The 26,221-nt window shown below is 35.5% G+C and overlaps 1 protein-coding gene across 5 annotated transcripts in view; it reads right to left on the bottom strand.

The window, feature by feature from the left end:
• The window catches only part of VPS13C (vacuolar protein sorting 13 homolog C), a 200,150-nt gene that overhangs the window by 28,347 nt on the left and 145,582 nt on the right, over positions 1–26,221 (bottom strand). For all 5 annotated transcript variants that reach the window (XR_009264099.1, XR_009264100.1, XR_009264101.1 and 2 more), the window contains 14 exons: positions 25,765–25,920; positions 25,338–25,602; positions 24,307–24,467; positions 22,949–23,070; positions 22,121–22,415; positions 20,466–20,855; positions 18,564–18,668; positions 17,708–17,872; positions 16,044–16,172; positions 15,387–15,520; positions 13,317–13,443; positions 7,610–7,845; positions 1,899–2,040; positions 223–363 (listed from right to left, as the gene is read on the bottom strand). Coding sequence is in view for 2 of the 5 variants with exons in the window: in XM_058737530.1 (XP_058593513.1) it covers positions 223–363; positions 1,899–2,040; positions 7,610–7,845; positions 13,317–13,443; positions 15,387–15,520; positions 16,044–16,172; positions 17,708–17,872; positions 18,564–18,668; positions 20,466–20,855; positions 22,121–22,415; positions 22,949–23,070; positions 24,307–24,467; positions 25,338–25,602; positions 25,765–25,920 (2,568 nt within the window). In the remaining 3 variants the exon portion in view is untranslated. The remainder of the gene's footprint in view (positions 1–222; positions 364–1,898; positions 2,041–7,609; positions 7,846–13,316; positions 13,444–15,386; positions 15,521–16,043; positions 16,173–17,707; positions 17,873–18,563; positions 18,669–20,465; positions 20,856–22,120; positions 22,416–22,948; positions 23,071–24,306; positions 24,468–25,337; positions 25,603–25,764; positions 25,921–26,221) is intronic.

The raw sequence follows: 26,221 nt of genomic DNA, 5'->3' as shown, positions 1-26,221 counted from the left end.
GCTAACTGATGAAATTAAATGGTCTCAATAAGTCACAATGTCTTTGGACTTGGATGCTAAGTATACAGAATCCACAGAATATGTAGGAGAAGGGGAATAAAGATGCAAACAGAAAGCAAAATACTATTTACAACGTATGCTAGAGCCTTGCAGAAAAAACTTTATCCCCAAGTTTCCCAAAGTGATTAGATGTATTTATTGAATCGATAATAACAATGTTACCTGAAGCCAATACAACCTGGCCCTTAAACTTCTCTGGTGAGGAGACTGCTTAAATTCAATCTGAATCCCTGATAAAAAATCTCGCTTTATCGGGCACTGAACAGGGAAGCGCATTTCCATGGGAACTTTATCAAAATTGACCTGGGAAAAAAGCACATATGGGTACGATGAGTTGGTATTAGCAGTGTAGCCCATCTTACATATCCCTTTACTCACAATCTGAAAGGGAAAAGCATTTTAATGTGTATGTCTCACCAAAAGATCTGCCTTAAGGTCATCTACAGTTGGGATCATTGAAGCAGCATCATTACTTTTCCATCAAAGTTATTAGGAAAACAAGAAAACAACTGGGAAATTTTTCAATTAATTAAACTGCAGTTGAAGGAAATAAACCATGCTTTATATTGTTTAAAAACCTCAATAGTAGGGGCGCCTGGGTGGCTCAGTCGGTTAAGCGTCTGACTTCGGCTCAGGTCATGATCTCAGTTTGTGGTTCAAGCCCTGCGTCCGGCTCTGTGCTGACAGCTCAGAGCCTGGAACCTGCTTCAGATTCTGTGCCTCCCTCTCTGCCCCTCCCCTGCTCATGCTGTCTCTGTCTCAAAAATAAAAAAAAATAACATTTTTAAAAAAAATTTTTTAACGTTTATTTATTTTTGAGACAGAGAGAGAGCATGAACAGGGGAGGGTCAGAGAGAGGGAGACACAGAATCTGAAACAGGCTCCAGGTTCTGAGCTGTCAGCACTGAGACCGATGCGGGGCTCGAACTCACAGACCGCAATATCATGACCTGAGCCGAAGTCGGCCGCTTAACCAACTGAGCCATCCAGGTACCCCCCAAAAAAATAACATTTAAAAAATTTAAAAAAAATTTTTTTAATTAAAAAAAATTAAAAAAATAAAAATAAAAACCTCAATAGTAATGAATAAAGGTAACTCTTAAATTTTGTTTTAGCAAAGTTAAACAATGAATAGTTAATAGCTTATTTAGGTCTGCCAATTTGTTTTCATTTGAGCATGGCCAACATTTATGGGGATGAGAGTAGGGGTGGGGAGCATATCTGATAGCCAATGCAAACCCAACCATTAGATATCAAAGACAAAGAGTAACCAAAACTGTGGGACTGAACCACAGCAAATGAGAAATGGCAGTCAAGCTTCTTGGATCTTCTTGGAGCAAAAGTGGCCTTCAGCTGCAATACTGGCCTGCACAGAGTACACCTGCATTCATGATGTCCACCCATGTCCAACAATCTTTTACATTAATGAATCTAACTGAATAGATTTTCCATAGGTTTTTCACTACTGAAATATATAATTTTGCACAGACTTTATTTACCAATTATACTAGTATCATTAAAGATGCACCAAGAAGTTCCAATACGCAATATTAATTTCTGCATAATCTTACTGAAAACAAGTTCCATGAAACTGTCTTGTGAACAGAAGAAACTATAAAAATACAGGAGAGAAACATATTTAAATGTTATATAGTATATGATTTAATAATGTATTTTAATTTAAAATGTACTCATATTAGTCATGCCAATCCTATTAATAAATGAGTTTATTTACTAATCAATAGTTTCTGTACACATTTTACTTGGACAGTAAATTCTCCTTTCTTACTATCCACCAAAAAATACATATATAAAAAAAAAAAAATTTTTTGGTATACCTCAAAATTATTATCTAGTTTAATCCATCCATGGTCTCTGGATACTTGGTATTTTTTATACGACTGTTCCAGCAACATTATCTGCTTTTGACTAAAAGGCTTCCATTTCTGTTTTGGTTTCATCTCCCAAACAACACCAGAACTAAAACAATTCACAAAGAAAATTAAATTAGGAGTACATATTAGATTTTCCAGAATTGTTATTCAACTTTAAATTATTGCAATTATCAATCTCCAATGAAAATTATATTTACGCAAGAGACTTTTTTTAAACACCAAAATATACCTGTGGTAGAAAAGTACATGAGGAAAAGGGGTAGGGGAAAAAGTTATTCTATCATACACTGACATCAATCAATCAAAGGACTCACAAACTTTTTTGGTAAGGAGCCATATAGTAAATATTTTAGGCTTTGTGGCTGAGATAAAATTGAGGTTATTATTTAAGTGCTTAGATAACAAGAGAGAGGAAAAAAAACTTCCACAAATTTTTCTAATTGATGAAATTCAAAATATAAAAACAATTGAGTATACATTTTAAAAACACAAGTTTATTAATGAGAAAAAAGATTTTTAAATTTTTTATTACTTGTTTTTCATTAAAGTATAATTGCCATAAAACATATTAATTGAAATAAAACATAAAAAATAATTTAATATTTGAGTATATTGTAAAATGATCATCACAATAAATCTAGTTACTATCTGTCACCATATGTACTTGCAAAAAAATTTTTTTTACGGTTGTTTCTCAGGGGTGACAACTTAATGCTTCACTTAATTAGGGCTCAAAGTCAGTATTCATAGAGGCTAATTCTTTAGTCACTTCAAACTCAGCACTGGCTACTTGACTGTACAGTAACAGCAGTATTAGAAGTATCTAGTGACTCAAGAGCCAAAGAAAACGAGTCAAAATCATTTGTCTTATTTTTAGTTGACTACTGATGTTGTTGTAAAAGTCCTTAGTTGTTCAAGCAACTGTTCTCCCAAAATGACTAATGGTCCTAAGCTTATTTACTCTGGACACATTTCTTCAGGGTTACATTCAGATAATTCAATTAACTTACCACTAATAAAAGGCATTCCTTGCACGGCTAACAAATGAGTCATTCAGAAACTAACTTTGTTGCACCCTCATTTTTGGTTTTTTATTTTTGTGAAGAAATTATGCTAAGAGATAAATCAGTCAGTCAGAGAAAGACAAAAACCAAATGATTTGACTCATCTGTGGAGTTTAAGAAACAAAACAGATGAATATGGGGGAAGGGGAAAGAAAAGAGAGGGAAGCAAATCTTAAGAGACTCTTAAGGAGAGAGAACAAACTGAGGGCTGCTGGAAGGAGGTGGGTAGAGGGATGGGCTAGATGGGTGATGGGTATTAAGGAGGGCACTTGTAATGAGCACTGGGGGCTATACGTAAGTGATGAATCACTAAATTCTACTCCTGAAACCAATATTATACTGTATGTTAACTAACTAGAATTTAAATAAAAACTTGAAATCAAAAATACATACATACACACATACATACACATATACATAAATGAAATTTTGCTGTGATGAGATATTTTGTCTTAAATTTTCTAATCTTTCTGGCCATTCCTTTCCTGTGAGGTAGGCATATTGTGATATGTGCTTATTTGGAAATGTCAATATATCGTATATTCTTTTAGCACAGGTATAGGCTCATTACACAATAAAATAATGCTTTGCCATTTCATTCAATAACTCTGCCCTGTAAGAGAGACATTCAAAGTCCACTTTTCTCTACTTCTTTTGACATGGTGAGCATGCATTAGTAATAAAAAATAAGTAAAAGTTGCAGTATAGCTATACGTGTGGCACTCATACACTCTCAAGTTATTTGTCCTTTGTTGTGTGCTAAGCAGTAGCACAAAAGCAGCCACAGACATGTAAAAGAATAAGCCAGGCTGCGTTCTAATAAACTTTACTTAGGGGCAACAAACTTTGAATTTCATATCATTTTCATTCTGTTACAAAATACTATTTTCCTTTCAAATTTTTCTAACCTAAATTGTAAAAAATTCTTGACCAAGGTCTGTAAAAAAAATAAATAAAAATAAAAACAAGCCACCAGCTAGATTTAGCTGATAGGCCATACTTGGTTGATCCCTCATTACAGAATTTTGCATAATGATAAAATAAAGCCCCATATTATTCCAGCTTACATAGCTTGTTGGTATTAATCAATGATACCGTTAACAATGCCCTCACTGTATCATGTATTAGAGAACACCAGTTGATGAAGGTAATGAATAAAGTATCTACTATAAATTATATAAATCCAACACTGATTCATTATAAAAACTCTTCAACAAATTAGGAAGAGAGGAGAACTTCCTCAACTTGATAAGGAACATCAACAAAAAACCTACAGTTAACATCATACTTAATGGTGAGAAACTAGATGCTTTCTTGCCAAGATCAGAAACAAATCAAGGACGTCTACTCTCACCACTCCTTCCTATTCAACACTGGGAAATCCTAGATAATGCAATTAAGTCAAGAAAATAAAAGGTACACAGATTAGGAAAGATGGTGAAACAAAGCTGCCTTTGTTCTCAGATGACATGTCTATGTAGAAAATCCCAAAGATGCAACCAAAAAATTCCTGCAACTAATGTTTCAAGATACAGAGTTAATATACAAAAAGTCAGTTGTTTTCTTATATACTTGCAATGAATAATTGAAATTTGAAATTAAAAACACAATAACCTTTACAATGGCAACAAAGAAATGAAACACTTAGATATAAACAGAATCTAACAAATTTGTGTGAAGTCTGTAGACTCATGTATGAGGAAGACAACAAAAGTTTGATGAAAGAGGCTGAAGATCTGAATAAATAAAAGGATCTCTGTACATGGCTATGAAGATTCAATAATGTCAAGACATCGGTTCTTTCCATGTTGATCTATAAATGCAATCCCAACCAGTGTCCCAGCTAACTGAGAAACTAATTCTAAAGTTTATATGGAAAGGCAAAAGACTCAGAACAGCCAATACAATATAGAAGAAGAAAAAAGCTGGAGGATGGAGACTACATGACCTCAAGATTACCACAAAACTACAGACCTCAAGACAGTGTGGTATGGGTGAAAGAACTGACAAACAGATCAAGAAAACAGACGGTCCAGAAATAGACCCTAACACAGATAGTCGGCTAATTTTTGAAAAGGAGCAAAAACAATTCAATGGAAAAAGGACAATCTTTTCAACAGTGACAGAACTGGATATCCACATGCGAAAGAAAGAAAGAAAGAAATAAAGAAAGAAAGAAAGAAAGAAAGAAAGAAAGAAAGAAAGGAAGGAAGGAAGGAAGGAAGGAAGGAAGGAAGGAAGGAAGGAAGGAAGGAAGGAAGGAAGGAAGGAAGGAAAGAAATCTAGCCACAGAGCTTACACATTTCACAAAAACTAACTGAAAATGTATACAAACCTAAACATCAAACACAAAACTATAAAATCCAGAAAATAACATAGGAGAAAATGTAAGTAACTTTGCACTTGGTGATGACTTTCAAGATACAACACCAAAAGCGCAACTCATGAACCAAAGAATTCATGTTGGATCTCCTTCCTATGAAAGACAGTGTTAAAAGAATGAAAAGACAGGCAGAAACTGGAAGAAAATATCTGCAAAACACATAAAAGGCTGGCATCTAAAATATATGAGGAACTCTTAAAATTCAATGGTAAGGCCATGAAAAATTACAAAATGGGAAAAAGACCTGAATTTCACCACAGAAGATATTCTGATGGGAAATAAGCATTTGAAAATGCTCAACAGCATATGTAATTAGCAAATTGCAAATTAAAATAACAATGACATATCACTACATCCTATAAGAATGGCCAAAATCCAGAACACTGACAACAAATACTGGCATGGGTGTGGAACAATGAATGCTCATTCATTCATTCATTCCTGGTGGAAATGCAAAATGGCGCAGCCAGTTTGCAAGACAATTTGGCAACTGCTTACAAAACTAAACTAATCCTACCAAATAATCCGGCAATCACGCTTCTTGATACTTAACCCAAATGACTTAAAAACTTATGTCTACACAAAAAACTACCTATGAATGTTTATAGCAGCTTCATTCATAAATGCCAGAAGTCGGAAGCAACGAAGATGTCTTTCAACAGGTGAATAAACTGTGGTACACCCAAACATGGGATATTATTCAGTGATTTAAAAAAATGAGTTATCGAGCCACAAAAAGACATGAAGAAACCTAAAAAAAAATGTCGCTAAGTGAAAGAGGCCTATCTGAAAAGCTTACATAACCGTATGATTCCAGTGATAATGACATTCTGGAAGAGGCAAAAACTTCAGAGACAGTAAAAAGACCAGTGATTTCCAGAGGTTCAGGGGATGAATAGGCAGAAAGAGAGAAAGGGATGAATAGGCAGTTACAGGAGATTTTTACAGTAGTGAAACTATTCTATATGACACTGTAATGACAGATATGTGTTACTCATTTGCCAAAACCCATAGAATTATAACACAAAGAGCAAACTCTAACTTAAACAATACCAACACTGGACTTTAAGTAATAATAACAATAACAATAACAATAATAATAATAATGTATTAACATTAGTTTATCAATAGTAAAAAATGTACCACACTATTTCAAGATGTTAATAATAGGGGGAAAATGCAGGGTATACAGGAACTCTGTATAGTCAATTTTTCTGTACACCTAAAACTGTTCAAAAGAATAAAAGTCTATTGATTAAAATTACATAACTGATTTGCTTTTCCTCATACATATCTCTATTGAATGTGTATTAAATGTATAGTGTATCATAACAAAGATAATCAAGTTCTTTTCGGTGAATTTTTAAAAGTCCTGATAAAGGCCAATCTGATACAATATAATAGTATATATAATATTAAAGTAAAAATAAGTTAATCAAAGAACAGCAGAGTGGAAAAACTGAATTTATACGACTTAAAAATGATTTTTATATTAGGTTAAAAATACTATACGATACTGAAATGTATAACCAAGAGAATACATTACTCAGACATATACAAATATAGTAATATTATATTAGCGGCATGTATACCATTTATAGAATCCTTTATCTGTCAGGTGTTGTGTAAAGTACATTATATACATGACCTCTTAATTTTTACTTAGTTTTTATTTTTACTTCACTAAACACATGATTATTGATAAGTGCTATGAGGGTTATACATGGTAACATGTTAACCATTCCACCCAACAGCCTCCAAGAAAAGAAGGAGTCTTTTACCAAAGTCCGTGCAATTAAAAAAAAAAAAAACTAAATAAATTCGAATATTTTTCCTATACAGATACAAGCAGAGTCAGAGAAAATAACTGGTTCCATCACTATTAAAAAGGTCTAAGTAACCGCCCATTAAAGATTATGTACCCATGTCAAAGACTGCCTTCTCTGTGAACGTTTTTTCCGGTTTATCTGACCCATTGTTGTTGGTTTCCCTAACCCATGCCAGTATAGTAGGAGCAAAGACATTATCTTAGTCATCTTTCTATATTAGGGCATTTTCAACTAGCAGTGAAAAAAACTGTTCAAAAGTTATGCTGAAAGAATATATAGTATATCCAAATACAGAATATATTTATTCTCATTAAGCTTGACACTATGAGCTCAATGCTTCTGAAAGACTTCTGATGCCTTATCTTCCTTCTTCCCTACCTGGTTATCCCAATATATGAAACTTCCTGCTTGTTTTCATTGTTAACCAGTGAAAGCCCAAGACTGTGGAGAGAAAAGGTTATTTCATGATCGGCCTGCTCCATTTCTTCTGCCTGCAGTGCTTTGGAAACCAAGGCAACATCATCAGTGAAAAGCAACACTCGCTGACGCCCATCCAGGAATGATACCCAGTGTATCTGGATATTTGCATCATATGGAAACTGTCCACATTCATCCTGGGGAAAAATAGATTTAATATTAAACTCATAAGCAGCAAGTTGTCATTACATAAAGTTAAACTACAGTCACATTTAGAAAAGTTTGACAAGTATGTCTATAAATTGAAAACCATCAAAATGACATAAAGTTAAAACCTATTTTAAAACCTATTTTAAAACATAACTCACTGACTTTTTCAAACAATAACAAACATTAATAGTGCTTAATTTTTTTTTGTACCCTAGGTTTGACTGCTCAAAGGGCACTTGGCAGGAACAAGAGTTTCCTACAATGGCACTGGTGCAATAAGCTGCTTACTTGTCTCCAAGATGGTTCCTATATTTATTAGAATAGTAACCTCAGATAAAACTAACCTACTTATTTTTATGTTTTAATAACTTATAACACTGCAAATATTTATAACAGTGATTATATAAATAGTGACTACACAAATAGTGATTATATAAATCACACTATTCAACAATAAAACTATGGTTTGTACTCATACTTTTTCACAAAGCCTTCTTGGCTGAGGGTCTCACCATGGCCCTTAAAAATATAAGATTTGATTTGGTCAGTGTTTTCAGAGACTTAAATAATTATTCCCCTTCATTCTGGACTTAATATAAATATAACAGTCATTTCAACAAGCGTGACAAGTACCTACTATGTGCTTTCCATCTCATGCTTTCTTGGAAAAAAAAATGCAAATGGATAAAGGATTTACCAAAAGCATAGGTATAGATGAGTTCTGTTGCTGTTTAAAATCAAGTACTTTTTAAAAACTCAACTATAGTTGACACAGGATGTTTCATTAGTTTTAAGCGTACAAAATAATGTTCATCAGCTTCTATACGTTATCCTATGTTCACCACAAGAATAGCTACTATCTGTCACCATTCAACACTACTGAAATACCAATGACTGTATTCCCTATGCTGTACCTGTCAGCCCTGTGACTTATGGAAGTCTGTACCTCCCACTCCCCTTCACCCATTTCACCCACTGCTCCCTGCCTACCTCAACCTCTGGCAAGCACCAGTTTGTTCTCTATATTGATGGGTCTGTTTCTGTTTTTTTGTTTGTTTACTTTTTAATTAGGTTTATTTGTTTTTCAGAAAGAGAGCATGAGTGGGAGAGGGGCAGAGACAGAAAGAGACAGAGAATCTAAAGCAGGCTCCAGGCTCCGAGCTGTCAGCACAGAGCCCAATGCAGGGCTTCAACCCAAGAACCATGAGATCATGACCTGAGCCGAAGTAGGACGCTTAACCGACTGAGCAACCCAGGCGTCCTTGTTTGTTTTTTAGATTCCAATGTAAGTGAAATCACATGGTTGTTTTGTCTTTCTCTGTCTGACTTACTTCACATAGCATAATATCCTCAAGGTTTTTCCATGTTATTACTAATGACAAGAACTCATTATTTTTAAGGCTGAGCAATACTCTATGATATATATACATATATGTATGTATATCACATTCTGTTCTTTTAAATCTCTCAGTGGGGGGCATCCAAGTGGCTCAGTAGTTAAGTGTCTGCTTCAACTCAGGTCATGATCTCACTGTTCTGGAAATCCAACCCTGATCTAGCCCAACACAGGGCTGCAGAGCTGGATGGAGCCTGCTTGGGATTCTCTCTCTCTCTGCCACTCCCCTGCTCATATGCACGTGAGCGTGTTCTCTCTCCCTCAAAATAAATAAACTTAAAAAAATTTTTAAACATTTAAAAAAATCTTTCAGTGGACTCAAGCCAGGAGAGTTAAGAATAGGTAAATATGCAGGTATTATTTTATATAAAATAATTCTATATATAAAAATAACCTTATGTATATCCAAGATTTTATATACATATAAAATAATGCCTGGCAGATTTAGAGCAATAATTCTTGGCAAATATACAACATATATTTTCAGCGTTTAAAACTACCTGTTATATCATTATATAATGGCATCATCCAAGCCAAATGACAGGATAAGGACAAGACATTTACTGATGTACATAGGCTATTTGCATATCTTGGCTACTATAAATACTGTAGCAATAAACAGGGGTGCATATACCTTTTCAAATTATTGTTTTATTTTCTTTGTGTAAATACCCAGAAGTGGAAAAATTGGATCCTGTGGTACTTCCATTTTTAGTTTTTTGAGGAACCTCCATACTGTTTTCCCAGTGGCTGCACTAATTTATATTCCCACCAACAGTGCATAAGTGTTCTTTTTTCTCCACATCCTCGCCAACATACTGCTTTTTAAAAATTTATTGCTTTTAACATAGGTCAAAGTAGCCTACTCAGTTTTTAAAATTCTAATATGCAATCAAATTTTGCAAATGTTCCTTAAGTACCTATTAAGAAGGTGAATTCTCTCTGTAAAGTACAAAATTTGGTATGTGTCTTGGTTCAATCTTAGTTATTATGGAAATACTCTCTAATCATATTTAGTTTTCATCTATTTGGTCTGTTAAGAATTAAATGAGGTGTGTTAAAATATCCTCTGGTAACTGTGTTTTGGTCGACTTCCAGCATTTTAAGTTTTATATTTTTGATATGATGTTATTCTTTGCAGGAAAGTTTACGGCTATCATGCCTTTTTTGTCATAACATCATATTCTATTTAAAGGTTTCTGCTTTGAATTATAGTTGTTCAGAAATTAATACCAACAACTTCACTTTCTTTTTACTTCTGTCTGCCTGCTGTATCTTTACTGCCTCTTTATGCTTGTAACTTACACTTCCTTAGCTTTCCCTCCCTTACTCTAAAGGTAAAAAATTTTCTTTATGTTCTTTTTCTCATTTTAAAATTCTTTTATCAATGATTTTAGATCTACAAATTGACAAGTTTTTTTTTAAAAAACAAAATCTTTAATCTATGTTTCTCTAATTAAAATGTAAGATTAAATGATGTATTTATAGAATGAGCAAAATATATTCTGCTTCCCGACTCTGCTTTCACTTCATTTTGTTGTCTCTTTTTATTTCACCATTCATTCTTCTATTTCATAGCTGCCATCACTTTATAACTTAACTGAGGATGTGAGGAAATTTTCTTGTGGTCCTCTTACAGTAAAAAATTTTTCAGAGGTATAATGACCTCTGATTCTACAGAATAATGCTACATTTTTCTCCCAAACTATTTTTTTCATAAACCCCATGTTGTTGTTGTTGTTGTTTCCTTTTCATTCATACTTAATAAGGAAAGATCTGTTCAGACCTAAGGTTTAACCAATAATGTGTAGATTTCCTTTGAACTCCCTCTTCACGTCCACTGGGGCCTGAGCAGATCTCCCTTCCCAGATGAACCTAGCAGACCCGGGAATGAGCAAGTGCCTTGCTTCCAACTCAATTTCCAGAATCTGGCAGATTATGTGTTATTTTTGCTACGGCCTGGTTCTCTAACACCAAACAGAAGAGAAACATTAAAAACTACAACCCCTGTATACACCATTCCCAGATGCTTTCTGAATGTGCCTCAGTATACAAACCTGAATATCCTCCTCCAGAAGGTCCTTCCCATGTTCTCTCTAGTGTCCATACACTACCTTGGGGCATTGCAGTTGCTGAGCAGCATTAAATGTGAGGAGAGGGGAAGTAATACCAGCAAAGCACAGAAACCTCTGGCAAAGCTCCCATGCCTCTGAGCCAGGGAGCTAAGAGTATCAGGGAAGTGAAGCCTCGGTACCACTCATAAACCTTTCGTTTTGCTCTTATAAAAAGTAAAGCACAAGCAACCAGTAGAGCTCCATCAAATTGTCATAATGGAAATTATTGTAAGAATCTAGTAACAGAGGAACTATCATTCTGATTTTTCAAAAGTGGGTAAGTCTTTATCTCTTTTGTGGGTATTTCAGAGGAATTATGGGAGAGGATAATCCAGTCACTGTTGGCCAATTACCATTTTAAAGCAAAAGTCAAGAAAGCTTTTTTAACAAATGGCATTATCAGACAAAAGAGCAGGACACTGTTATGAACTCTTCATGATAGAACATATTACTACAGAAACTAGATGATCTATATCACTAATGCAGGAGCCAATTCTTACATTAGAGAAAGGCTGGTATATGAATTAAGAGCTTCCCAAAGTCTAAGACTCTCAGAATAACATATATGATTAAATTGGTTGCCTAAATACTGTTTCAATAAATATTTCATTAAATTTTTCATACGGGATAATTTGCATACTGTCAGATTCCTACGGCCTTGGGGCGACTCGGTGGCCCAGTCAGTTAGGTGTCCCACTCTTGATTTCAGCTCAGGTCATGAGCTCACAGTTGTGAGAATGAGCCCCACGTTAGGCTCCATGCTGATTGTGGAGCCTGGTTGGGACTCTCTCTCTCCTTATCTCTCTGCCCCTCCCTGGCTCACTCTCTCTCAAAATAAATATACATTAAAAAATAAAACTAAAAAAAAAAAAACATGGCCTTGATTGGGAAAACATGCCTAAAAACTTCATAGCCAACAGTGGTAAGCATATGTTCAAAATGAAATTGTTTTCACCTAGCTTTAAAGTTGCTTTCTTTAAAGCTTAAATGTATATTATTAACTGAAGGAAACCAATACTATATCATTCCAACTATATTACATTCTGGAAAAGGCAAAACTATGGACACAATAAAGTGATGAGTGCTTGCCAGGTGGGAAGGGTGAGTGGACTGGCAGGCCACAGCAGATTTTTAGGGCAGAGAAAATACTCTATATGATAGTATAATACTGGATATATGTCATCACATAATTGTTCAAACCCACAGAATGTACAAGAGAGAACCGTAACATAAACTAAGGACTCTGGATGATTATGGTATGTCAGTGTAAATTCATTTTTGGTAAATTATCAACTATTTTGATGAGTGGTGTTGATAAAGGGTGAGGCTCTGTATGTGTGGAGTCAGGGTATATGGAAAGTATATGTATATCTCTCTCACTGTTGTAAAATTCAAACTGCTCTAAAAAATAAAGTCTTAAAAATTTTTTAAAAATAAAGTTGCTTTCTTTAAAAAAAAAAGGCACATTAGAGGGTACTTGAATGGTCTTTACCGGGCAAGATGAAGCAGGACTATTTTTTACATTGTAAACACATTATTTTGACTAATCTAAAATATTGGTATGAACTACTTGCAATCTAAAGTCCAAAAGCAACTTATTTTGATAATGCTTCCAGGGGCGCCTGGGTGGCTCAGTCTGACTTCGACTCAGGGCATGATCTCACTGTTCGTGGGCTCGAGCCCCGTGTCGGGCTCTGTGCTGACAGCTCGGAGCCTGGACCCTGCCTCAGATTCTGTGTCTCCCTCTCACTCTGCTCCTCCCCCACTCATGCTCTGTGTCTCTCTCTCAAAAATAAATAAACATTAAAAAAAATTTTTTTTTAAAAAAGGAAAATACTTCCATCTGATCTTTCATTCAGTAAGGACAAAGAGGACTGTGTGAAGCTAGCTTGCCTGCTTCCTTTGCCATCAGGCAGCTCATACAGCACCCATTCACATCAAATGATACCTTTAACAGACTGTGCTCCCCAGTATTTGCTGCATACGTCCATGTAAGCTGTCTGGTACCAGTAGGATCCGCCCAGGCAAAGAGTCGAGCTTGTCCTGGCAGCAAGTGCACTTCTTCCTGTGAGCCACTGAAACACAACGGCCAGAGGGAAGATTAAAATATCCAAGCCTTGAGATACCCAGACCTGTGATTTACAGAGAGGGGACTGGCAGAAAAATCTTATAAAATCACCTTTGTTAATCAACAGAACCCTGCGTAACAATAAGTAACCTAAAATGTCCAACAAACTAATGGTTTTAAAGCTTGAGGGAATGGAATTTGCCTTTCTGAAGCTGCAGTACCCTCCAAATTGATCCAGGCAATATAACAGCAGTGGAATTCATTAAGGTAGACAGATTGGTACATCCAAGTCCACCTGTAGAAAAAAGCTATAAATAGTTCTTTGGCAGCAGCAGAACTCCACTCAGTGCTTAAATTTAAGTTTTTTAATCACACACAATTAGATAACAAACATGAGTCTCAGGAAAAAAGAAATTAGGTCCATACTGTTGCTACTCAAAGTGATCTGTGGATAAGCAGCATCAACATCAACTGGAGCTTCCTGAAAGTGCAAAATCCTGGGCCCCGCCTAAAACCTGCTAAATCAGAATCTGTACTTTAATAATGTTTAAGAGGTATTAGTCCATATTACAAAAAACTTTCCAGAGAACTAAAAAGAAAAAAAAAATTAACCCAATTAGGTTTCAACCCCATTCTGTGCTTTTAGATCTCTCAGTGAGGGGTGGGAGTGAGTAGCTCAGTAGTTAAGGGTCAGGTTCTTGGTTTTAGTTCAGGTCATGATCTCACTGTTCTGGAGATCCAGCCCTGATCCAGCCCTGCACAGGGCTGCAGAGCTCAATGGAGCCTGCTTGGGATTCTCTCTTTCTCTCTCTCTCTCTCTGCCCCTCTCCTGCTTGTGTGCACATGCATGTGTTTAAAAATTTTTTTTTAAATTAAAAAAATTCTCTCAGTGGATTCAAGCCAGAAGACTTAAAAATAGGTAAATCTGGGGGCGCTTGGGTGGCTCAGTGAGTTAAGCGTCAGCTGAGGTCATGATCTCACGGTTCATGACTTCAAGCCCCGCTTCGGACTCTGTGCTGACAGCTCAGAGCCTGGAGCCTGCTTCAGATTTTGTGTCTCCCTCTCTCTCTGCCCCTGCCCTGCTGACTCTCTGTCTCTCTCAAAAAGTGAATAAACATTAAAAAAAATATATTAAAAAAAAAAGAATATGTAAATCTGCAAGGCATTATTTTATATAAAATAATTCTCTATATAAAAATAACCTTATGTATATACAAGATTTTATACATATATAAAATAATGCCTTGCAGATTTATAGCAATAATTCCTGGCAAATATACAACATACATTGTCAGGGTGTAAAACTATCTGTTAAATCATTATATAACGGCATCATCCAAACCAAATGACAGGACAAGCAAGAACAACAAAATTCCTATCATCCCACACTTATATTCAACACCACTATCTACTTATTGTCCTCTCATTTAATCTACCACCTCTATTGGGAACAAAAGCAAACAAACAACAACAACAAAGCATTACCAGATTACAAAAGAATAATAATGCTCAAAGAGGTTCACAGTTCCTCATATGCAATTCTGAAATTGTAAAAGCTCTTATCAGTTTGGTGTCAAAAGTCATTTGGCTAAAAAAATGGCTCTGAATTGATGCGAGACTATTAATTTTTATTTATCCCACTTGGTATGAATATTTATAAGTTTTGCTGCAGGAATATTTTTTTTAATATGAAATTTATTGTCAAATTGGTTTCCATACAACACCCATTGCTCATCCCAACAGGTGCAGGAATATTAATGTATTGGACTACAGAGAACTGCTCCACACCTGCTGGGGGTATTATAATAAACAGCATGTGTTCCACATTACCTTTCTAAAATCAGAAAACATGTGGAATGTGAAACTCATCTACACTCCAAGTGTTTCCCAGAAAAGACTGTGGGCCAGTAAAAAGCAAACGAGATTTTCCATGTAGCTTTTTTTTCATACCTCTGTTTGTATGAGAGGACGTCCTGTGGTGTGTGGTTTATTATTAGAGCAGGCGCAGATCCTTCATGGTAATCAGAAAACGTTATGACAGTTGAATGTTCAGCAGTGTTTACATCCACCAAGATACCTCCATTCTATTGTAGAAAAAAAACTTGTTTGAAGTATTGGTTTAACTTGCAGTGACATTTGGAATTGCAGTCAGTTATGGAGACACAAAAAGGTTGTGTTCTTATATTCTTTTTTTTTTTTTTTTTTTTAATTTTTTTTCAACGTTTTTTTTATTTATTTTTGGGACAGAGAGAGACAGAGCATGAACAGGGGAGGGGCAGAGAGAGAGGGAGACACAGAATCGGAAACAGGCTCCAGGCTCCAAGCCATCAGCCCAGAGCCCGACGCGGGGCTCGAACTCACGGACCGCGAGATCGTGACCTGGCTGAAGTCGGACGCTTAACCGACTGCGCCACCCAGGCGCCCCGTGTTCTTATATTCTTAATGAAGAGCACACTGGCTCTCTGATCTCTTACAAATACATGTACAGCATGAGATATATATTAGCACCTTCACATAATTACCAGATTTTATAGCATGCTTCAATAAAATATTTTAAAGCAAAATTTCAAAACCAAAGATGTTTTATTATAAAACATGAAAACATACCAGCTCTTCCAAGCTCAATAAAGTGCCATTATCCTGTCGGTTATAAAAAAACGGTTTGGAGGAACCTTCACAGCCCACCACTCTCACACAAAGTTTGCCTGACAAATTTTCAGGCCAAAAGGGAAGGCACTAAAAATACAAAAGTTAGTATCAGTCTTAAAACAGTACTGTGGTATCAATAAGATAATGGCTACTTAAGTTTTTAATTCTAAATCTGACCATGATACAATTATTAGTACGTTTGTTTCTTAAAATATTTCCTCATCTCATGTTAAAGTTATTGACAATATAAGGACTATTTATGAAACCAAAGAAACTCCATGAGAATACAGATTTAGTAGTCTTCATGTACTTATGAAAAAATTACAAATGAGAAACTAAAGAGTTTACTGATTAAGAATGACTCAAGTATCTTGAATATTTAAAACCTATAATCTTAATAACATTTGCTTTTGTGCATACTCCATTTTAATTGCTTAATGCACTATGAATTCTTTCATAGCATATATTTTCCTAGATAAACTAGAAACACAGTTGAAGGCAGTGAAAAGAACACCACTGACCTCGTTGGAAGTCCTGACATTATCTTCATGTTTGATCTTAATAAAATTATATAGCTCATTGAGCCTTATCTGTGAAACTGAGGTTTTAGTTCCTAATATAATACAAAATGCCCTTCTGTTATAGAGTAGTAAGTGAATTCCATTTCTGAATAAAAATGATACTGTTATCAAACCCCCATCAATGATAATGAGCATTTATTTGTTGCCAAGTCTACAGAAATCATTCTAAGTGACTTGGAAAGCCCATGTCTCTCAGAACTCTAAATTTGTTTGCACTATAACTAGAATCCTTCCTCTTAAGCTTTTGCTAAGTTTTTAAAAATATATATAATTTTGTTTTTGAGACATACAGAAGAATGGTTCTATCCTTAAGGTCAACTGGTTTGGTTGAAAACTCACACAAATTCAAGCACTAAGGCTCATCTTTGCACCTGTCCTCTTCTACACTCTTTCCCTCACTCTGTTCATCTCCTAAAATCTTATTGAGCCTGTGAAGTTTAGTCTAACTCTCACCTCTTCTATGAAACATTCCTTTTGCTCTTGGCCACAATGATCGTGACTTCCAAAGACTTCACCAATCTTAGAAAAGTATGAGATTTTAACTTCCTTCTTGGTAAAGTGAGGGGGTCGAATTTTAGCAGAATTTTCAAGGAAACTTGAAATTTTACAGAAATTCTACAACCACCTATAACTTAGCATACACAATCTTTTTTTCCACATGTGAATTTATATGAGTCTTAAGCCCTCCAACAGCATTATATACTTCTTGAACACAGAGGCACTATCCTGACTACTGAGACAATTCATAGTACGTCATCTTAATGTACTTATCACAGTACACATCCACGTGCTATACATACAGGAAGAACTACAGCCTGAGTGTCAACCCTCTAGACTGGCTAGTGATAAATACTACCAGTAATTTTCTTCTTCTTTTTTTTAACGTGTTTATGAAAAAAAAAGTCAAAGCTGGCTGTCATGTTTTAATATACAAATACTGTAGCAAAGTGAGGGTAACACAAAAGTATATGCAATTCTTATTTATCTGTCTATATCTATTTGTACATTTCAGGAGCCAGTCATAGTGAAGGAAAACTTTACCTCTGAAGAAGCAATATAGTTCCACTTATTAGTTGGCATTGAGCCATCAGACGCAATTTCACCAACTTCCAGTTCTAATGACGACTTGTTTGCAATGGTACAAAAGGGAGTCAGGGTAACTATTCGTGTAAGATTAAAACTGCTCATTTTGATGCTAACACCAACCTGTGTAAAGGAACAAACTTCTTTGAAATGATACACACACCCCATTCACATAAAGATTTCTTAAGATATTTTAAAATAACGCCTGTAAATAAAGTAACTACTAAGCCATATTCAACTACTGATTATCTTCTCACTAAGAAAAATATTTGGCTCCTTAGTTTGGCTCCATCAGAAATCAATTCAAGAAATATCAAACGGGAATTTAACTAATGATGACTGTAATAACATATTTAGTTTAGCTGTATTCTTTATTTTTTTGACATTCCAAACATAAATTGTTTTATAATTAGTGTAGAGGCTCAAGTTTTGCTGCTTTATCATCTCTCTGTTAATAAATTAAGATAAAAATTTCAAAGTGGCAATTACAACACGTCAACTGACCTCAGGTTACTCAAATTTTCAGTCAAATCTAAGATTTAAGAAACATCTGGCAGGGAGTAGTGTGGAATGAGGATTCTTGTATACTCTGAATATTTACAAGTTGCTGACGTGGATGCATTCAACTCGCTTCTTAAACTTTGATAAACGTAGGTCTTGTCCTCATACTAGTAGTCAAAGAAATTTATAGAGATAACAGTCCTGTACATAATACTTTGAATTCAAATTTCTGTACCCCTTAGAACCTAGCTGGTTAACGGAGCTGAAGAAAATGTGAACGAAGTCAAGGGTGAATAAGCAAGCAAAATCTTACCAGGTATTCCATACTGTTGGCAGGACACTTCACACATCCGTAACTTCCCACTGTATCCAATGAAAAACCATTGGACCAGGCGCTAGTAGAAATTTTTAATTGTACCTACAACAGAGAACACATAACCATCATATAAGAAACCTAAAACACTACATTAATTTTATTTGAGGGAAAGATACTATTCTATTAGAAATTTATTTAGTATCATAGGACATAGAAAAAAATAATCAAAGCCATAATGCCAATGGGTCAGAGAACCACAGATATTCTAGAGGCCAATAAAATAAATGCAGAGCTCTGATCTTCCCATTCATCTATGCAGTGAGTTTAGTGAATTTAAAGATGTATGCCAATGAGACCCTCTGCTGTTTAAAAAGAAAAGCTTAACATAAAATAATATTTTCCAGTGTTAGACTTAAGATAATGAGCCAACAAATTCTTAAAAGTTTTAAAACATGAAAAATTTACTCCTTTAACATTACTTATCAAATGCTAAATGAAAGGCATCATGGTCAGCAGAATGGAAGACAGCAGGACACAGTTCCTGTCTTCAATGAGCTCCAACTAAACAGGGAGATGGGAAACACATACTAATAATTATGATACAAGAATGAATGGGATTAAGAGCTACCCGAGTAGTACAAAATGCTACCAAGGTGAGACGGTAAAAAGTTTACTTCTGGCTATGAGATTTAGATAAAGTTTTAGAGAAGAGATCTAACTGCTCTCCTCCATCGAGATTATAAAAAACCTGAGGACAACCACAGGTAAGACACATAAACAGGTAAATAAATGCTATGGATTAATCAACACTTTAAGACAATGGTTCTTGAAATGTGGTCCCTGGACCAGCACTGTCAGCATCACTGACATTGCATCACCTAAATGCAATGTTCAGACCTTACCCAGACCTACTGAATCAAACATCAGGGGCACAACCCAGAAATGTATTTTAGAAAGCCCTCTAGGTGATTCTAACATGCTCTGAAATTTGAGAACCAATGCTCTAAGAGAACAAGGTTGTACTATCTAGCTCTACTTAGGCAGTTAGAAATCCTTCACACATGTTAGGCCTGAGCACAATGACAGCCAAAAGATAAACAGCAGGGAACCAGAAAAGATGTGGCAGGCAGGAAAAAGCATAGGGGAAGAGACATTTTAGGCAGAAACTGTAACACAAAGGCCTAGCAGTGAGCACTTAGGATAATGTGTGAGAAGCAATTCCATGATAGGAGTCTACAAAGGAATGAAGGGACCAGAGCAGAAAAGACCAGGCTTAGGCACTAGGTTTCTCTCTCAAAGGCTTGGTTTTAGGGCTTCATACATAGAAGGGCTCAGTTAATATAAGCTAAATCCAACTGTTCCACATTTTGAAATGCAATTACTGGTAAAGTACATAAAGTCAAGCTTTCTACCTGACACTACTAAAATAACAGAAGTAATTTTTTTCCAATGTTTGTTTATTTTTGAGAGAGAGAGAGAGAGAGGGCAAGCGCACAGGTAGGGGGTGGGGGGGGTAGGGGCAGAGAGAGAGGGAGACACAGAATCTGAAGCAGGCTCCAGGTTCCGAGCTGTCAGCACAGAGCCCGACACAGGGCTTGAACTCACGAACTGTGAGATCACGACCTGAGCCGAATTCAAATGCTTAACCGAGCCACCATGGTGCCCCAGAACAGAAGCAATTCTAAAGGCAATGGAGAAAAGGGCAATTCAGCCTTGGGAAACTCTTGCTAATCCTAACATCCCACTTGACTATGCATTCCTTAAAAGTCTCCTTGGACTTAATTCATACCAATGGCACTTAGCAAACTGGTAAGCATGGATTGAGGGAAGGCTAATGACTCAAAAATTTCCAAACTAGGAATTTATCTATTTTAACGTGTTATATCAACCAAAACACACCTTATTTTTACTAAAAATATTCTTCTTCTTGAAAGAGAATAAAATAATATCTCTGAAATCAGCTGGATGTTTCACGTGAATATCTTCTGCACGATACTGGAGAACCCGAGAAGTCTTGTTGATTAGCCAATAGGGACTAAAAACAGATAGCACCATCCGGCTGCCAATTCGTCTGACATGTACTGACAAGTCAACTGTCATCATTTCTGCAGAGTCAGGAGAAAAACACACAAGGAAGAATTCGGGAAGCGTATCACATATACGGAAATGTCCGTTCCAGTTTCTGCCCTGGTATTTCATCAGAACTAATTCCATTACTTCTCCACTGATTCTCGAATGGAGAACATCAGCAGCACTGCCTTCTGCTAGCTCATGAGTTTCTGCTGTTCCCTAAAAACAAACAAACAAAAACTAAATTTGCTTAGTGATATTTTAAAAAAACTGCGGTAACAACATCCATATTTTATGCAAATGCTAATAAATAACGTACCATATTCAGATTAACTGACAAGACTTCAGTGGAGTCCCAGGCTTACATATTATGAATGTTCAATAACCACTAAGGACTACAATGAAAAATATTATATCACAGCCAAAGGGAGAAACTGTCATTTGGCTATTAGTAAGTCAATGGCCACAGATTTTGAAAAAATAAAGAAATAAATAAAGTCAGATCTAGGCTTAGGATCCAAGGATGGATTCAGGAATGCTGGCTGTTATCTGTGTCATTAATGAGCCACTTAACCACCTGGCTTCAGCTTCACCCTCTGTTCAAATGCTATGCCTCGTGGTTCCCATATAACTAAAAGAAGGAAAGTGAGAGCAAACTTCTGACAAACTATCTAAGGGATGTGGAATTGTTTTTAGAATGATTAATAGCCACATAATAAATCAGGCTTCCTTTTTGAAAGCTTCTTTTACATAAATACTTTTTAGTTCATTTAATTCATTTTAGCCTTTACAACCTGAGGGGTGGCTCATTGTCAGATAAAGAAAAGAAATAATTTAAGCTCCAACACTTTCCAGACTTTTGTATTTTAAAATGTTGTGGAATGTAGAATCTAAAAATACTTACCATATGTCATTACTAAAAATGTTGCCCATTATTTATCAGACTAATTATTTTAAGTTCAAGAGAAACCTGGATCAAATAAGACTATTAACTTTACAATAAAAACTTTAAAATTAACTTTAGAATAAAGTAAGATGAGTGCTTCCTCACTGGCTTTTTTCTATCCATCAGCTAATGGCAGAGATTAATATGGTTCTTATTTCATAGCAGGTGCAGCAGAGCTCAGTGGAAGGGAGCAAGGAGCCAAATTACCTAGGTTCAAATCCCAGCTCTACAACTTATTAGCTGTGGGATCTTGGGCCTGTCACTTAATTCCTATGTGACTCAGTTTGTTCCTCTGTAAAATGGGTCTAATAATAGTACCTACACCAGAAGGTTATTGCAAGGATTAAATGTGTTAATACAGGTAAAGCACATGGTATAGTGTTTGCCACATACTAACTGCTGTATCAGTTTTTGCTATTATTAATATTATTAAAGCATTACAATTATGCTATGTAAAAATACCTCAACTAAAAACATAGTGAAAAAACTAGAAATCACTCTGCAATAATAAAGGTCAAACAAAATACAAGAGACATACCTCAAGTAAATATCTTAGAGAGTATGGGAGAAGGTTCCGCAAAGTGAGGGTAGGATAAAGATGGATAATGTAAGCTGGATCCCAATCTTCCTCGTGGCTACATATATAGCTTAATTCATCAGGCAGAGCAACTGTATTGACAATGAGAGGTAAGAAGTTGACTTCTACTGACGGACACTGAAGCATGCATCTGACTTCCCTGCTCCTGTGAAGTTCTTCCTTCCAAGAAATGTAAGTGGTGGATTCTTTGTACCGATTCTCTAAGATACCAGCTGGCTGAATAAATAATTGACATCTAGAGAAAAAAGAAAACAGAGTTGGGGAAAAAAAGCTTTTATCAAGAACTTAAGAATCTCATTAAATCTTCTTGGTAACTCTACAAGGTAAATACTTATTCCTATTTTTACAGAGGAGGAAAACAAGGCTACGAAAGGTTAAGAAACCCGCCCAAAGTCACATAGCTAACTCAGGGAGGAACTTTCTGGGAAAAAAACAAAAACAAAAACAAAAACAAAACGCTGTGTAAGCAATGACAAGTCAAAAAAAAAAAATAGTCACTTCAATTATAAAGGCAACCTAGTAAAAATAAATTTCAGAAAGTGCTAAAACATCAACTATACAGTAAGAAATTTTTCATCTGGTAAATCAATGATTAAATAAATGTATTTCTCTAGATGTCTTAAAACTGGCTTTTACACATCTTTAGATAATAAAAATATAAGTTTTTTTCCTGGAATATAGATCCCAATTCATATTTAAAAATATATATTGTGAACCTTTTAAAACTTTGTATTAGTTTTCAAGCATTAGTTTCAAGGAAATAGGTACCTATATGAATCTAAAGGAACATGGAACTCCTCTTCAGGGCTGGCTACTCCAATGGGCTCCAGCAGCTTAACGTTCTTAACAGATTTATAGATGATGAATGCAATAGAGAAATGATTTTTAATCTGTTGGATAAAAAAGACATACAAGTTGTTTAAAAAGATAACACATGGCCAAAAGAAAAATGTGAGCTGCACACAGTTACTTTTAGATCTAAAAGTTTCAAGCCCAGTATTAGAAGATATTTTATGGATAATTGAAAAATTTTAGGATATTTAAGTGCTTTACATGAGAAACTTGATGTTTAAGTGGCAGTTGAAAAGTTCTGAGAGAGTCACACGTTCTACACTGATGTTCACTGTTGTGTATAATATGTATTACTCTTTGGAGTTCAGCCATAATATTTTCCCCATTATAACCTCTTTTCTTTTTTTTTTTTTTTTTTTTTTTTTAATTTTTTTTTTTTCCAACGTTTTTTATTTATTTTTTGGGGACAGAGAGAGACAGAGCATGAACGGGGGAGGGGCAGAGAGAGAGGGAGACACAGAATCGGAAACAGGCTCCAGGCTCCGAGCCATCGGCCCAGAGCCTGACGCGGGGCTCGAACTCACGGACCGCGAGATCGTGACCTGGCTGAAGTCGGACGCTTAACCGACTGCGCCACCCAGGCGCCCCTATAACCTCTTTTCAATGCACCATGTGAAAACAGAAAAGGATAGCAAAGGAAATATAAGGAAAAGGACTACAACTCTCTCTCCTGGACTATAATGTGATATAGGCTAGAACAGCAAACTAAGAGATAGCAATGGCCAAAAGTTGAAATCCTTTATTTTTTTTATCTGATGTTCTAAGTAGGAAGAAATGTTCTTTTGATGACCATATAATGAAACCTGTAATAATGCACAGGAAAAGAAAAATGGATAAAGGCTTAAACATAGAAAAGATTAAGATGCTAAAATCTTTTTCTGGGAGATCATTCCTGTATTCCCTCAGATATACTTGAAACATACAATCCCAAGTGATATACAAAGAGAATGGAATGTTATTTTATTTGGCAACCACTTATAATTATTAACACTCCCAGTTCTAAATCTTTAAAGAAAGAGGTGAAAATCTTCCTTAATTTTCAACCTAGACCATAACAAAAATGGCCTTTCAAATAACAAAACTGTTTAATCAGACATTTAAAATGAAGACTAGAACAAAAACAAGTTAGATTGGAAATAGCAGCCAATTCAATCTATTATGTATTTCTGAATAGTCAGTATTAGCTCCATGTTTTATCATATTCCTATATTCACCCAAATGATTGAAGATTTCTTGCTATACTTCAAGGGACACAATTCACTTTAATGGATTACCTGCAGAGGAGAACGAAGAGTGATTACTTTATTCCCTTCAGTTGCATCAATATGTACCAAGACTGAGTCAGAATGACTGGCATTGGGATTCCGTACGTTATACAATCGCCGTCCGGATCTGGCAACAGGGACTTTTGCAACTTCTGTATATCCATGAGGTACTAAGGCAGAGCATAAGTGAGAAGCATTCCAAATACCAATTTACCTATATTTCTCTCAGACAGAGTACTCATCAGCACCTTAAAATAATACAAGGGAATTCTTCTTCATGACTGAACATGATGACTACTCAAAATGCTTTTCTAAGACGTAGGAACCAACAAAGAAAGGAAACTAAAGAAACTAAAATAAAAAAAAGAATAAAATAAAAAAAGAAAGGAAACTAGTTATAAAATGTTTTGACCCAAAACAATTTCTCTTCGGGTTTTAAATCAAGAAACAGACCCTTACCTATGGAGAACAAACTGATGGTTACCAGAGGGAGGTGGGTGGGGGGATGGGTGAAATAGGTGATGGGGAGTAAGGAGGCTATTTGTGATGAACAGCAGGTGCTATATGGAAGTAATGAATCACTATATTGCATGCCTGGAACTAATATCACACTGTATGTTAACTTGGAATCTACATAAAAATAAAAAAAATTTCTTGAATCACACAAATTTCAGCTTGTTCCTTTCCTTTCAACTATAGAGCAATAATCACCTTTTCTGTGTAATGGTGATAATTACTGTCAACATTTTATGACTTCTGAATATAGTTCATTTTCCTCTCCTCAATGGACTCACATCCATTTTGAAGCATGCTAGAGACGGCATTATTTAAGGGCACAGAAATAATCTAATTTTCTAAGGTAATTCTTAAATTTAATTGTCTCAAGTTTAGAGGAAGAAAATAAGAGCTTATCAACTATTTGTTTCAAGCCTTTAGAAATGTTGTCTCCCAAGGTATCTGCAGCAATATCTTTACATTTTAAGAAAAATAAGCCACACAGCTACAATTCCAAAGATGAATATAAAATAAATATAGCATACCAAAGGTTAGAGTGAAGAAAGAGCTTTCCTGACGGCTCAACATAGATAATTTTCCTTGACGTGAAGGTTCCATGCTGGCATATTCCAATTCCAAATGCTGACCAGCATCAACATCATAAACACCACTTTTCTCAAGGGAGCCTATTACTCTGAGATTATGATTGGGCTGCACCTTAATGGGAATGCCTACAGCATTTTTCACTGTAAAAGGAGCCCTATCTTTTAAAGAGTAGTCAAAAGTAGAAGCAGTGCCCTCTGAAAAACCCTGAAAAGGAACATAACATCACAATAAAATTTTTGCAAAATCCAATTTTTTTCCAAAATTAAACATTTTTAAGAAAGTAATTGTGATGACAAGCATAAATAATCCGTACATGCTTCATTTTAAAATCCCATTTGAAATATACCAAGAAAAAACCAAACATACTTTGGCTAAATTGTTGAAAACATTCAGGCAACTTTTGGATATGGTTATATTCATTGTGTCTCCTGAAGAAATATGAACTGCTGTTTGTGGCTCAGGAAGAAAAACAAAATCATCTCCTGGAATTAAACTTTTATCTTGGACTGGATTCTTCTTTACCTAGGAGGATAAATAATGTGACACATTTAAGTTATTAGCCATTTAATAACAAAAATTTAAAACTCTCAAAGTGTTAAACTCTCCTAAACTGGTCCCTTCATATTAAGGCTAGTCAAAAGTCTCAGTTTCAAAAACAACCAGTGCTTCGCTTAGACACAGCACAGATCAGCAGTCTTTTTTGCAGTGTGTGGTCAGTGCACGGGGTAATGTTTCGGACTGTGTCACAAAAGCTCTCCAGGTCAGTTACAGTATTTGTTTCTTGTGCATTCCCCAGAGGAAGCTATTTACCCAGTGTCGTCTG

The sequence above is a fragment of the Neofelis nebulosa genome, chromosome 7 (assembly GCF_028018385.1).
Source record: "Neofelis nebulosa isolate mNeoNeb1 chromosome 7, mNeoNeb1.pri, whole genome shotgun sequence".
In the NCBI taxonomy this organism is placed as follows: domain Eukaryota; kingdom Metazoa; phylum Chordata; class Mammalia; order Carnivora; family Felidae; genus Neofelis; species Neofelis nebulosa.
Note: the sequence above shows the minus strand (reverse complement) of the source record. Positions and strands in the feature narration are given on the sequence as shown.